At 42.9% G+C, this 16,127-nt stretch overlaps 1 protein-coding gene across 5 annotated transcripts in view; it reads right to left on the reverse strand.

Annotated features, from left to right (window-relative positions):
• The window catches only part of NCOA2 (nuclear receptor coactivator 2), a 329,643-nt gene that overhangs the window by 18,086 nt on the left and 295,430 nt on the right, over positions 1-16,127 (reverse strand). For 3 of the 5 annotated variants that reach the window (XM_040354383.1, XM_040354386.1, XM_040354385.1), the window contains 5 exons: positions 15,297-15,459; positions 12,171-12,449; positions 9,959-10,048; positions 7,704-8,172; positions 1,752-1,926 (listed from right to left, as the gene is read on the reverse strand). In XM_040354383.1, the coding sequence (XP_040210317.1) occupies positions 1,752-1,926; positions 7,704-8,172; positions 9,959-10,048; positions 12,171-12,449; positions 15,297-15,459 (1,176 nt within the window). The remainder of the gene's footprint in view (positions 1-1,751; positions 1,927-7,703; positions 8,173-9,958; positions 10,049-12,170; positions 12,450-15,296; positions 15,460-16,127) is intronic. The other 2 variants (XM_040354387.1, XM_040354388.1) reach the window with 2 other exon arrangements.

Consider the following 16,127-nt stretch of genomic DNA (forward strand, 5'->3'; position numbering starts at 1 on the left):
CCCTGTTCAGAGAGATTCTAAATGTATCCATCTGTTCACCAAGGGAAATGCCAATATGGCTAGAAGAGGTTTGGTGCTCACATATTGCTGTTATGAAGGGCACTTCTGTATACGGTACATTTTACTGATAATTGGAGGGACATTTGTGCATATTCCTCATCAAGGAACATAACCGAATAGCTGCAACTCTGATCCCCCAATATTTATAATATAAGCTGTGTCAGGCTTTATTGCTCTCTGAAACCCCAACTGGGGAGTGTTGCCCTCGCTTCCTGCTTCAGACACATGAGATGAAGTGGAAAAAAAACCCACCATTGGCAGCCATACCCGCAACAGGTGTCCCCAACACAGGATTTGCAGAGGTCTCATATTTTGATGTCAACCATTACATTTTGGAGAAAGAAGGAGGGGTGGTGGAGTGGCATGTAGAGAAATGGATCACCTCCATTTTCCTCCTGCAGCTGCTGAAAGGCTGCAGGAGGAAAAATTAAGGGGATTGGTTGCTTTATAGGTCACCCCCACTGCCCCTCTTCTATACGATGCAATTGCAACCCCTGTACGTACGCCCCGTCCCCTCCATCCTGGAACAAATCCTCTCCACTCCCCTAATCCTCTCCAGTACAAATTTTTTTAACCCTCCAAATCCCCCTACATTCCAGCACAAATCCCCCCTTTCCCCTCAACCCAGGGCACTTGCAATGCATCTCTTACAGGGTACCAGGGGTCCCAGACCTTAAAATTGGGGGGGAGAGGCAAGAGGATATGTGCTGGGGGGTGCTTTGGGAGGGGAAAGGACAGGTGTGATATCAAATCCTACTCCCCCCCCCCAAGCACCCCCTTTCCTCTCTTCTCCCAAAGCACCCCCCAGCACATACTCTTACCACCCACTTATCACTCCGGGTGTATTTTCATAATAATCCCACTTTCCCCTGTCAGTTACTATTGTCCCCCTCCTCTGAATACAGCAAAAAACACAGACCTCAGCAGCGCAGCTCTTCCTGTTCTATACTCCTCCTGTCTGTGTATGTACAGGAGAAAATCGGAGCCTAGAGGGAGTAGCCAGCTTCAGCAAGGTGTGGGGTGTGTGGGGGAGACATGCCGGCTGCCACAGAGGGGGTGATCTCTGCGTGTGGGACACCGGGAACTCCGCAAGAGATGAGGGACAGGTGTCCCAAGTGCCCACGCTGGACTGCCCCGTTAAGCAGGGAATCAGAGCTCAGGGCCAGAGCTTGCTCCCCGACACTGGGCTCCAGGAATTAGGACAGTGTGTTTAAACCAGATTTTCCTGGGGGAGGGGTCCCAGGGCCCCCCACAGTGGCAGAACACCAGGGTCCGGTCGCAACTGTCACTTCTGCAACCCTGGTAGTTCCACCACTGCTTTTTTTTAACAAGATCTATAACATTTAAATATCACTTCCCCAGTGTCTAGATCATTAGGCTTGCTATCGGATTTTGGTTTTATAGAGCAGTGGTCATCAACCCTGTCCTCAGGGCCCACTAACAGGCCAGGCTGTATGCAATACCTTGGGGAGATGCAGACTAGACTACTTCAATAACTGAGCAGCAAATCATATCAACCGTGATGTATTTCAGTTATCTTGCAAACCTGGCCTGTTAGTGGGCCCTGAGGACAGGGTTGATGACTACCGTTAGAGGAAATAGTTTCACAAAAAAATATCTATTTTCACATACAAAGGTTTGCATGCAATCCTGACAAAACAATAACTTTTACATATGTGGCAATGTATTACCTGTTCCCACCATTACTTGACTGTGTCCAACCATTCATGTCTGTTGACTGGTAGGCAGGAGCAGCCTGTGACTGCTGCATCATGGGACTTTGTGTATGAGCCATTCTGGGTGACATGATTGGACTTTGAGGGGTTGTTGCCCCATTGAATCCAGGGTCTGACTGCTGACTCATTCCTAAAGGACACATTAGTTTAGACATGGAACACACTTCAATATGCATGCAATATATCACATAGGAATTCATAATAAATATACAGTATTGTAAAAGCAACCACTAAACAGCCACACAAAAACAAAGCTAGAAGCACAGCAGAACCTGCAAGTCGAAAGATGTATCAATACAATACCAGAGTGACACTATCAATGGCTTATTTCTGTAGAGAACTAAAAGATTTTCTAAACTTTTACTACACTTGAAACTGCCGATGACAAAATGAAAGCCAATGCTGAACATAGATATAATGCCAGCGTACCAGTAGTAAATACAATTATTTCAAGTAGCTGGAAATTTTATTTTTTTTGGTCTGCACGGTTTACTTTTTGTCCTCAACTTTATTGAAATATCCCATAATGACATTTCAATAATCGTTATTAACTGTCGTGTATTGTGATGCGGTATTGTCATGCTGAGCTACATAATAATGCATCATGTCCTTATTTTCAGCGACTGCCAACACAGAGCGTTGGTGTAAACTAAACTTGCCTTTTCTATTCATTTGGACCGATTGGGCAAGGCTGGCCAGAACAGCCCAATACATATGGTGTGACTGGGCTTTTAAGTCAAACAAATTCAACCCCAGCACTGAGGGTGCAGCTATCTTGAGAAAACATTTTGCAAAACAGCTGACCTTAGCAAAGCTCTTCTGATTCAGTGACATTCATATTAAGGTCGGCCTCTCATGATGCAGCAGATCTACTGCTACAAAGATGAACAATTTAAAGACGTTCTAAAGCTCAAACTATTTTTTACCTTAAGGCATTCCTGGCATTAAGGTAAAACAATGTTTAGATAGTAACAGCGTCCACTTACCCCCTGGTAACAGCGTCCACTTACCCCCTCCCTTATACTTACCTGAGCTCTCAGTCAATCCAGCGCTGTGCCCGTCTGTAGTGGCTCTCCCTGCTAATCACAAGCTTTGCTGAGGCAGCAGGAGCCATTGCTGCCTGTCAAATCCTGCGATGAAGGAGTAGCAGGGCCGAACCAAACTGTCTATGGACACAGGCAGTGTGGCTTGGGATTGAGCCTGCAGGTGTGCCACAATAGCAAGTAGCTTCTTATGGTTGGTACACACAAGAGGAGCCAGGAACACCGGGGACCCGAGAAGAGGAGGATCAGGGCCGCTGCTCTGTGCAATTTTACTGCACAGAGCGGGTAAGTATAACATGTTTGTTATTTAAAAAAAAGAAAAGTAAACTTTACAACCACCAACTTATATTTTATGTGTAAATTTAAGGTATTTATTACTAGAGTGACAGGACCACTTAAAGCGATATAACCGCTGTCGCTTCTACATTAAAATGTACTGTTAAGATTCAATAGGAAAAGATAAGCTCACCCAGGGACACAAACTTGCATTGATACACCTTCCACTTTGGTGAGGTTTTAAAGAAGAGCAGCAATAAGACAAGTCATTGTTCAAAACCGGAATGCGTGCATTTGAAATGAATAAATGTATTGTACATGTACAGAAACTTATATTATGGAAAACGTTCCCACCAAATCAATATGACCCCCCAATGAACATGCCATCCCTCTGCTGGTAGCACACTGATAAAAACTTCATGGACATAGTGCCAGGACAATCCTTGCAAACATGTCAATATGGCCCACTAACAATGACACTGCCTGAATTCGGTGTGCGCACGATGGTCATGCTTTGCATATCCATATTGGCCGGATAAATCTAAGGCTGGACGTGGATGGCTCACAATTTGCCCTTGGGTGGCCCTGCAAGCACCAAGTTTTACAAAAGTCGATTTAGGGCTGGTTCCCACTGGTGCGATGTACGACATTGGATGTGATTTGCTGCCAATCACATGTCATCTCTGTGTGATGCGATTTCAGCCATACAGATTGCATGGCTAAATTTGCATCGCATTCAGTCCTCGCACAGGACCCTTATTTGGTGCGCAGCAGAACTGGATCGCATGGGGGTTCACTGTGATATGCAAACTGATTTGGGGGTGTCATTAACTTTTAAATTGACACTCCCAGCAGTTTGCATAGGGCAGTGTGAACTGCCGCCGGAAGACATGCAATGCGGGAACCCGCAGTGGATTTCCAGGGTTCCCACATCGCTGCAGTGTGAACCGGGCCTTAAAAACATCTCAGCTGAACGATGATGGGCTGAACGGTGACCCCATTCTCTCTGAAGTAGTTGTCCCTGTTCAGCAGCGCTAATGTTGACTACAATAGCTAGTGGAGATTCCTCCATCCATATTGTTGAACAAATTGATTTTTCTCTCATTCAGCCCACTGGTAGAATAAGACAAAGTCGAGTTGTGTCTGGCTAGCTTAAAATCTATTCAATTATCAGGTAAAATGACGTCAAGATAACATTCATTTTATCTCATATACACAAGCTACTTGAATTTAGCAGAGAGGAAGTGAAAACAATTCCGATCATTCATGGCCACTATGAATGAGTAGCTTAATTATAAAGTCTAACAGTAAATGAATGAATAAAAAAGAAGCAAAGATAGGAGGTTATACTTGGTTATGCCTCTGACTGGAAAGGGCACATTGCAGTCTTGTGTGCCTCCAATAAGTGTTATTGTGGAAACACAGCAAAGACAGGTTGCGATAGGGTTATGTTGGGTACACAGATCAAAATTCAGCGTGTTCAGCAGGGGCTGGCCAAATTTCAATCTGTCTGTAGCCCTCCCATTTAGAAAGAAGTCCATCGTTAGATTGTGGTTCTGTCAAACCGGACAGCAGAATATTCTTCTTCAATCAGTGGCTTGCAGTGCTGATCACTGTATTGCCGACAGCAGGGAGTCCCCGCTGTCAGCACACAATGTTCCAGCAGGGGGTCCTCCTGCATCCACATCGCTTGTGTGGATCCAGGAATCTATTTTTTTTTTTTCGTTCTGCCCACTGGCTGAAAAAAAAAAAAAACCCTGTGTACCCAGCTTTGTCTGACAAGTTTGGATATTTAGCATACGAGAACTTTACTGTGGAGGACACCAAACTCTCCTACAATCCAACTGCTTTACAATAAGGAACAGAATATGCAAGTTTTCCTTCAATACTACGATATTAAAAGTCATGCTAAAAATGCCACTAGAATCTGATAGTTGTCACTCCTGCATTTAATCTCACTGGTTTAATATAGTGTATGGCTGAGTTACAGATGTACCAAGCGTGTAATGAATTAAGAATAACTTTATAAGTCTAAGGCTGCATTCACACTACAGTGTTTTGAATCATGGGCTGATGTGCCGCGGATCTGCCCACGATTTGACGGCACTGAGGTGTGAATGACAAAAACTCGGGACTCGCATCGGAGATCCCAAATCACAGTTTGGGTCTGCCATGCAATAAAACGTGTTGTAATCGCGGTACGCATGTTGCCCAAAAATAGTGCAGGAGCAACCTTTAGGTGACATGCGTCCCGCGATGCGGGTTGCCGTGATTGCAGCACGATTTATGGCGCAGCAAACCCACACCATAATTTGAAGCGTCATTCAAATAATTGGAATCTGGAATGTGAGGCCTGCTTTTTGTCATTCACACATCGTCGCTGTCAAATCGCAGGCAGATCCGCGGCAAATCTGCCCCGATTCAAAACTCTGTAGTGTGAATGCAGCCTAAGGAAACCTGAAGAGGTGTATTGCTTAATTATGTCTTACATAGCACAACATTACAAATGAGAACAAGAATACTCGGCTACCAATGAGTAGAACATTCACACCAGCAGAGAAAGCACACAAGAGCAGGCCAAGCGAGTACATGCGTGTCACATGTAAGAGCATGGATATGAGGGAACATGTGATCTAATGAAGGAACAGGTAGATTCTCCACACCAGAAACACGGCTAAAGCAGAGTTAAGCACTTCAGCTAGTTTAGGGTTTATAGGCTTGGCAAATTCAGTGTACTGGCCCACTATTTACAGGTTAAAACAAGTCAAGGAGATGCATTAGGTCAGTCAATGGATGTTAATGACATGTTAGTAGTCACATGCAGTTTATTATTCCATCTTGTATTTTTTTTTTTTTTTCTTAGCAACCACATTGTACTTCTAGGGATCAAGAGAACAATGAGATGTTTGGATTTTTTTTTTTTTATTGGTGTTTTCACTCTTGTAAATGCAAAAATCTAAGGTGCAAAAGCAGCCACTGAGAATGTTTCCCACAGATAGAGAGCCTGTTATTACAAATGTAGTGCCATCTGCTGATGAAAGCTGGTATTGCAGTACACTTGAGCAAACCTAGGAATGACTTGTTTCAGATTCTGTATAAATATGAGGCGGTTGGATATTTTTAGCACCAGCTGTGATAGCAATGTGCACAGAGGAGGGACTCCAAAATATGACACAACCTTATTATAATGAAGGAACACAGCAAGACCGACAAGAGTCATATGACATAGCTGTCTGTCAGAGGGGACCCTCAAGTACTAATCAGTATAACCTGGTTTGTTGTTTGCCACTCAGTCACTTCCAAGAACTCGTCTAGCCTATGACGGCTGCATACACCCCATTGGTAGAGTGGGGGTGGACTGCAATGTACTGCTTTACAGTGCAATAGGTTGCAGGCCTAGCAGCAATGAAAAGGTTAAAGCAAGGACTGCAGTTAAAAGTGGAAGTTGGTACTATTGTCACCAAAGAGTACGAACTTTGGGAAGTTGTAACGCTTTTCACATTGCTACTGTGATAGCAATGTGAAAAGGTTCAGTCAAAATATGACAACCTTTTAATGCTGTAATAGAGGAACACAGTGGGGGTCATTTACTAAAACTGAAGGGTGCAAAATCTGCTGCAGCTCTGCAATGAAACCCATAAGCTTCCAGGATTTAATGTCAAAGCTTAAATGAACAAGCTGAAGTTAGAAGCCGATTGGCTACCATGCACAGCTGCACCAGATTCTGAGCGTTCCAGTTTTAGTAAATCTCCGCCTGCGAGACTGACGCGAGTCATATATGACACCATCTAGTTGTCAGAGGGGAACCCTAATCCGTGATGATCCTACACCAGCTCCACTCCACTTCAAAAAGCAGCTCCATGAAGGCCATGCCGTTTAAAAAAAAATAAGTGCCAGCATTGCTCATGCTCCTTCTTGCTGGAGGCTGCCATGTTGCTGAAGCCCAGAGTTCCTGAGCAGCAGTAAATCATAAAGCGGAAATAAAACCATTGATTTAACAGTTTCAAAAAAGTAAAATTCCTGGAATGTCCGGATTGCCAACTGTCACATTTGCTTGTTTCCTCAACCAAACTGTCAAACCATCAAATAGCTGGTTTCATAGCTGATCACATGTGCAGCACCCTGACAGTTGCAGATCAAACAGAAGCAGCTTCCTTGACTGTAAAGGATAGGATTTAATTCTGCTTTAAGGCTGTCAGCAGATCCGCCTCTACAAATTTGTCAGTGCCTAAAAATGGAGAGCAAATTATCATGTGCAAATTTTCCACTTTAAATCTACCCTACTAGTGCAGCAACTACATCCGCCTCCTCCTATGTTATGGGTCAACACTGGTATATTGTTTAATTTAACAGGCAATTAATTCTTGCACATACAAGAGTGAAAAACTTTCAAAGTACTAATCGGCATAGACTGGTTTGATGTTTGCCACCCAGTCACTTCCAAGAACTCGTCAAGCCTATGAAGACTGCTGACACCCCATCAGTAGAGTGGGGGTGGACTGCAATGTACTGCTTTGCAATAGGTTGCAGGCCTAGCGGCATTAAAGAGGTTAAAGCAAGACCTGCACTTAAAAGTGGAAGTTGGTACCTGAGCTGGCAAACTGGAAGGCATTGTGCTGAATTTGGGAATTCATGACAGGGCCATACTGTCCTCCCATGCTCCCCATGATCCCTTGGTTAGCCAGATTCATCTGGGAGCCATGCAAAGAGCTGTGAGAGAGCGACTGTGACCCAGGGCTGGGGGGCACTGGGGAGAAAGGGCTGGTGAAAGGTGGTGGGGATGGAATTCCAGTACCGTAGTTTGAAGGGAAGGGGAACTGCTGTGCATTGGCTTGCGGAATCCTTGGGCTGCTTATAGATCCTTGCATGGCAGGAGAAGCCACCATATTTTGTGGCATGGGCATTCCAGGTCCTCTCATCATCATGGCTCTGTGTTGCACTTGTTGCTGTTGTTGTTGTTGTTGCTGCTGCTGCTGCTGCTGCAATTGTCTTTGCCGTAAATGCTGACTCAAGATTTCCCTCTGCCTTTGGGCCAACATCTGTGCATTGATAGGTCCCTGTGAACAAATAAGTTAAACAAATACACTGTTGAGAAATGCAAGTCATTCAAAAGAGACAAGCTACTGAGCAGTGCACAGTACAATACAGAGAGAAGAAAGTGATTGACCACTGGGGGAATAGCTGGCATTATACTTTTACATTATACTTTATTTTTTTTGTAAAAATGATGACACACTTCCTCTAAAAAAAATTCTAGACAGCTCAGGAAAAACATTTGACTTTAAAAACGTATTTCTCAGTATCTTTGCAAATGTGCATGATTAAATTTCATGTCACAAAGCACACAAAAAACAGAAAGGCGCGTTTAAGAGCTGATATTCGCAGTGATCCATCAAACAAGGCAGCTTGTTCTTTTTTTAATCGTTTACATGCATACAGCCTCATTGGAACAGCGAGGATTGGTTGAGGGTAGCCTTGGAGGATCTTTGTGTATATATATATATATATATATATATATATATATATATATATATATATATATATATATATATATATATATATATATATATATATATATATATATATATATATATACACACATACACACATATATACACATACATACACACACACACACACACACAGTACAGACCAAAAGTGTGGACACACCTTCTCATTCAAAGAGTTTTCTATGAATTAACACATGTGGAATTATACATAAAAAAGTGTGAAACAACTGAAAATATATTTCATATTCTAGGTTCTTCAAAGTAGCCACCTTTAGCAGCAGACACATCTCTAGAACTGGTAAGAGGAGACTGTGTGAATCAGGCCTTCATGGTAGAATATCTGCTAGGAAACCACTGCTAAAGAAAGGCAACAAGCAGAAGAGACTTGTTTGGGCTAAAGAACACAAGGAATGGACATTAGACCAGTGGAAATCTGTGCTTTGGTCTGATGAGTCCAAACTTGAGATCTTTGGTTCCAACCCCCGTGTTTTTGTGTGACGCAGAAAAGGTGAACGGATGGACTCTACATGCCTGGTTCCCACTGTGAAGCATGGAGGAGGAGGTGTGATGGTGTGGGGGTGCTTTGCTGGTGACACTGTTGGGGATTTATTCAAAATTGAAGGCATACTGAACCAGCATGGCCACCACAGCATCTTGCAGCGGCATGCTATTCCATCCGGTTTGCGTTTAGTTGGACCATCATTTATTTTTCAACAGGACAATGACCCCAAACACACCTCCAGGCTGTGTAAGGGCTATTTGACCAAGAAGGAGAGTGATGGGGTGCTGCGCCAGGTGACTACCTCTTGAAGCTCATCAAGAGAATGCCAAGAGTGTGCCAAGCAGTAATCAAAGCAAAAAGGTGGCTACTTTGAAGAACCTAGAATATGAAATATATTTTCAGTTGTTTCACACTTTTTTGTTATGTATAATTCCACATGTGTTAATTCATAGATTTGAAGCCTTCAGTGTGAATCTACAATTTTCATAGTCATGAAAATAAAGAAAACTCTTTGAATGAGAAGGTGTGTCCAAACTTTTGGTCTGTACTGATATATATATATATATATATATATACATACATTTTCTTCTTCTAAACACAGAGCTGAGAGCATAAAGGCTATTGTTCACACACTGGGCTTTACATTATTGTGTCTTCTTTGAGCCAGCATCTTAGTCCAGGGCAAGAGACGCCAACCCACAAATGCTAGATCCGTTTTATTGTCAAAAGTTTATCCCTTCATTTTTTTTTTTTTTTAAATAACAAGTAATTAAAAGTTTACTATATAGAAAAAGTTAATATATGGCCTTGGAACTAATTTCTAATGTGTACCTGTTCTCTCATCTGAGCTGGTACCCCAGGTCTCATTGCTATGTTCATATTAGAGACATTATTCATAGAATTCATTATCGGTTGCCGATTCTGAAAAACAAAAAACAGTGTTAGGCATCTAGAAATTATGTAATAAAACGGCTTCTAAAACTACGATTTAAAACGCATAACAACAGGACACCTTTTTAGGAGGAGATGGGAAGGTACCAAGGGAAATTTTTACTCATAGTGAATGTCTAGTGGTTACATACATGATTTCTTTATCATAATCAAAAGTACAATACATGAAACTTTTTTTTTTCCCTGTGTGAAATCTAGGATTTCAGTATTATAGTCTTATTTAGCCAGCAGGTGGAGCTCTAGTATCCTATGACTTGCTTACTCCACCAACAAGGCCTATTCATAGAGATCATACACCAAGATAAAATGCACACAGAACTTCTACAGCCAGTGCAAAATCCATTATATGAGAGCATTTTACAAAGTTTCAGAGAGACAAGACTAATGCCGCGTACACACGATCATTTTTCGACATGAAAAAAAAAAACGTTTTTAAATAAATGTCATTTTAAATGATCGTGCGTGGGCTTCACATAATTTTCAGGTTCTGAAAAACAAAAAAACGAACATGCTGCACTTTTTAACGTAGTTTTAAACGATGTCGTTTTTTGGGTTGTAAAAAATGATCGTGTGTGGGCTAAAACGATGTTAAAAACCTGCGCATGCTCAGAAGCAAGTTATGAGACGGGAGCGCTCGTTCTGGTAAAACTACCGTTCATAATGGAGTAAGCACATTCATCACGCTTTGACAGAAAAGCGCGAATCGTCTTTTACTAACACGGAATCAGCTAAAGCAGCCCAAAGGCGAATGGAACTTTCCCTTTATAGTGCCGTCGTACGTGTTGTACGTCACCGCGCTTTGCTAGATCATTTTTTTTAAACGATGGTGTGTGGGCAACGTTGTTTTAATGATGAAGTTGGAAAAACTTAGTTTTTTCAACATGCTGAAAAACCACGTTTTTTTTTTTTCATGCTGAAAAATGATCGTGTGTACGCGGCATAAAAGGTAGTTGCTTCAACCCATATTGCTTTTGGAAAACTTTTCATGCATTAAAAATGTTTATTGGTAAAATAAAGACTGCATACATACAGTAAAAAAAAAAAAAAATTAAAGACAAGATGAAAACAAAGCAAAAAAAAATAATTAATAAATAAAAGTGGTATTAAAATATTCTTTAAAGGAGTTCTATAGTATACAATTTTTTAACAGGGGGAAGTGGTGTATAAATTGGGGGCCAGGCCATGGTTTTACTGCCCACCCGAATTCTAACATTACACCCCAACAGGGCTTTACACATGCAATTTGTTTAGCGGCCGCAGCAATTTGCAGAGTTTGACAAGCAGCACCACCTCACCAACTGAGATCAATGGGGTCGCACTGCAATAGAGAGCCAAACACTTGGCTTGCAGTTGTGGTGCAGTAAAATTGACACTTGGCAGTTAAACAAAAATAAAAACAATCCTCAGTAGGCTTCAGTTGCTCCTCCTAAACGCCTACAAATTGCTAATATACCGCCCTCAGAAAAGCAATCCAATAGTGTTCACTTTTCAGAGGGCAGTAAGCATTACCTCCTGTCTAAAAGAGCCCCTACTGCCCTTTGATAATATTCCCACTTGCAACAGCAGCATATGTACTTCAGACCCCAGCAACATGCTGCAAGAAAACCCCTGCTATCCATATGTGAGCAGCAGACTGATAAGCCCCTGCCAAGTCACAGTTAGAGTTAGGCAATCAGTAGGAAGTACAATCTTTGCTGATAGAACAGATCTAGCTGCAACTCTGTGGGGGCATATTGGACTGTTGCTCATGCACAGGTAGAAGCAATCATCTCTTCAGCGTGCCGCTGGGGTGTGAAATATATCTGCTGCTTTTGCAGGTTAAAATATCAAAAGGACATTTCCACATTTAACAATTTGTTTGCCCGACCCATCTATTTATCTATAGCATATAACCTTAGGCTTCAGTAAGGCTTTGACAGAATTTTACAGATATATTTTTTAAGTAAACATCTAACTTTGCCAGACTATATTACTGAAATATTCAGAATAAGACTGCCAGCAGCTTTAAGTCATAAATGAATGTGCTTGTCACAGTTTCTTACTGAGCAGTAAAAGCATGTCATATAGTGAAGATCTTATCACAGAAGTGTACCTGCTGTACCTGGAGCCGGTGCTGTAGCTGGAGCCTTAACTGGTTTGGCTGGTTCTGCACCATTCCAGTGGGCCTCATTTGAGGCCGTGTCTGCATGCGCAGCATACCGTAGTTTGGACGCTGGCCCATAGGGTGGAAATTTGGATCAGGCATCTGAGCATAGCTGTTCTGAGGCATCTGCCCTTGGGTTGCATACGCATGGTTATAGAGAGCCGCTTTCTGATCCATCATTAGGTTTGAATCTTGATTAAGAAACGAATCTGGATCAATGGCCTGACTCTGAGAAAAGAAAAGAGAATAACGTGTTCATAACTTAAAGAGAACCATTTATGAAAAAAAATAACATTGTCACCATATAATATATATTATTGACATACCAACGTAAAAGGGAATTGTAAAGAGAGAGAGGGAGGAAAAAAAAGGTACATTATAACAATCTTTGTGCGATTCAGGCCTCAGGCTGCATTCACACAGACTATTTAGGCCAGTATGAATTGTAGTGGCAGGAATCAGATTTCTGCTGCAGCTCTTAATGGATAAGTGCGGTTGTCAGCCCTGTTCACTATAACGACAGGTCGCTGGCAGCCGGCACTATTCGCCGCTGTCCACACAGCCAGCGATCACCACAGATAATCGATGGCTGTGTAGAGAGCCGCAAATAGCTGCAGGCTGGCAGAGACCTGTCATAGTGAACGGGGCTGGAGGCCGCACCTAGCTGCTAAGCTGCAGCAGGAATCTAATTCTGGCCACTACAGTTTGCACCGGGCCTAAATTGCTGGTGTGACTATAGCCTTACAAAATATATATTTTTTTTTTAGATATTCACTTTTTATTTTGTTGTATAGACAGAAAAAACAGTCACGTGTTAAAAACATCCTATTCCTTCATACACTTTCCCCCCTACCCCTGAAGAAAGCCCCGCCCCCCCCCCCCCCCCCCCCAAAAAAAAAAAAAAAAAAAAATAACCTCCATCCCATACCTCCTTAATTCCCTACACCTTCCCACATCCTCCAGGTTCCCGACTCCCTGAACGCCATTTCCCCCATATATTCTGAAATCTCTCCAATGCGTCTTCCTCTATATGAATAGTTTCCTCTATGACTTATCGTTTTCACCCTTGCAACCCAATCCTTCATACTCTCGACTTCCTGAGACCTCCAGAGACTCGGGATCAGGCTTTTGGCCGCATTTAGGAGAAATAGGACTAAGGTATTCTTATATTGAGGGGGCTGATTTCCTTGTATCACGAAATAAACAATCCCATGGATTCTTCTGGATCTGTTCTCCTGTGAATTGATAGGTTGCTGCCAAGACTCCATTCCAATAGGGTTGGATCTTTATGCATTCCCGCCAGATTTGCGTAAAGGTTCCCGGGTCATCACATGCCCTCCAGCAAGTTGAGGGCCCCTCTGCCCTGATCCTGTGTGCCCCCTGGGGGGTTACATACCATCTCGTTGGGAGTTTGCAACACATTTCAACTGTCTTTGCATCTCCTGAGGAATAGCACGCCATTCTCAGAATTTTCCTTCTATGTTCCTCATCTATAAGCGGGCCTATCTCCTCTTCCCATTTCCACAAGTATGGAGGGAATTCTGGTTCCATCTCTTTAATTAGTATCCTATAGATTTTGGATATACTTTGCTTTAGGCTAAGGGGAGAGCGAAAACGTTTCTCTATAGTCCTCGTATCCTTTTCCCCGTAGCGGTTGTGGCAGCGATTGTGTAAAATGCTGTAATCGAGTGTACCTCCATTTATCTAGTGGCATATTTCCCCATTACATGCAAATACTGTTTCTTAATACATTTTGTAGTGGAATTTCTTACAAATATTTCTGAAACAAGGAGGAGAAAAAGACAGGAATTGCACTAATGAGGTCTGAGCAAAATCAAATAATGGAAGCTCCAGAATACACTGCACACACAAATGTGCACCACACGTGCCCCATACAGTGGCATAGGCTCCTTTGCGATGTTTTTAAAGGGAATCCATCAGGAGGGAAATATATTTTTTTTCAAACAAGGTTTGGGGCTGTCATCCTAATCCTTGGAAGCCATACACCCAGAACAGTGAGCACATACTTTTTTGTATATGCACATTGTTACAGCTATAGACATTAGTAGTGACTAACAGTGATACAGCTTTACTATTACACCATCTCTGGTCACCTGTCTGCCCAGACTGATGGAAAAAAACTCTGTTTCACTTTTGTCATCTGTCCTTGACATAATAATCCAGGCTACTGCCATTGAAGATACATTAATGAGGGGACTGGCAATTTATTCATGTACTCACTGGGCAGCTAGTGTACTAGAAAATGCCTCAACTGTTCAGGCTTCTGTGGGACTTTCACAGAATTTTACCACAATCCTAGAGTCCTGTTAATCAGGTCTGTGTTCCAGAGCCGAGTGCTTGTTCCAGCACCCGGCTCCAGCGCTATGCATGATGTGACTATGGCAAAGTGATCTCCTGCGCAACAGAGTCTCTATTAGTCCTCATAGCAACCTGCAGAAAAGAAAGCAGCAGTACAGGACATAAAATTCTATGGAAAGTTGTCCGACAGCAATGTTTCCCCCCACCCCCACTGGGTGCTACTGCTCCTCCACAATCACCCCGGGCACAATTTTTCCTCCTCTCCATTCTACACTGGGCATTACTGCTTCCCACTCTTCCACTGGGCATGGCTGTTTTCCCCCACCCTTTGTTGGCAACAATTATCCCCTACCACTTCCTGGGCACTAGTGTTTCACCACTAGGAACTACTGTCCCCCTTCCACTGAGAACTACACCCTGGGTGTGTTTGGTGTCATGCACCCACCACACAGATGTCGCACATTGGGAGCAGCGGCTGTGTCCCAATTCACAGCTAAGGGGATTGCTTGCACAGGGATGCATACCCATGCGGGTATACATGGCCCTCACATGTGGCATCATACGTCCCATGTGAAGGAGGCATTTATGCTAACTGGTAACTAACTGAATAAGACTGAAATTTGCAGCTGTATTCATATTTTTGTTCCTTTAAAGCTTACCTCTTTTCATGTGGTGTTGCTTTTTGTTTTTTTCACCAACTCAGAAAGGTTTGAGGATAGCTAAAAATGTCAATGGCACACTACAAAATAAACATACCTGACTGACTAGCTCTGGGATTCCAAGCGCTCTGTCAAGCTCTTCCAAGCCATCAAAATTTCTCAGTGCCATGTACAGCTGATCCAGAAGATTTCCCTCTTCTGTTGGAGATTCAGATGAACGAGGCTGACAAAGCAACTCTTCAGGCGAACCGAACTGTTGTCTGGAAAACAATTTATCACAGTCTGTTAATATAAATAACAAACAAAAAAAAAGACAGATATACAGAAAGGGTTTCTAAGCCTTGTTGAGTCCTTGTACTGCTCATGACTTAAACTGAAGTTTCACCCAAAAGTGGAACTTCCGCTCATCTTCTTCCTCCCGCCTCCGGTGCCACAATTGGCATCTTTCGGGGGGTTTTGGGGGAACAAGAGGTCATTGACAGGTATCCTTTCACTCATCCGGGAGTCCGGGCCGCGGAGTCACCGCGGGGCTCCCTTCTCCTCCCCCAGGCGCCTTGCCAAAAAGGAGAGAGGAGCAGGGCATCGCGCCTGTGCAGTAGGGTTCCCAGCATGAAGCCGAAAGGCTACACTGCCAGGTTCCCGTACCCGCAATAGCGGCGGCAGCATCCGACAGCTGATGGAAACATCAGCTGCAGTATGTGTAGCTGCTGGCTTTAATTGTTTTAAGCATGATATACATTCATACATTATTTTTTTCATTCAAGCGAGCTGAACGAAAAAATAAAAAAAAACTCAGATCCCCACATTCACACAAGTGATGTAGATGCATGGATTTTCCATGCTACGCTATTGTATTCTGACAGTGGGGACTGCCCACATCTCCCCATCAAAATACACTGATCAGTGTTACGTCCATTGGCTGCACACG

The sequence above is a fragment of the Rana temporaria genome, chromosome 5 (genome assembly GCF_905171775.1).
Source record: "Rana temporaria chromosome 5, aRanTem1.1, whole genome shotgun sequence".
NCBI classification, from domain to species: domain Eukaryota; kingdom Metazoa; phylum Chordata; class Amphibia; order Anura; family Ranidae; genus Rana; species Rana temporaria.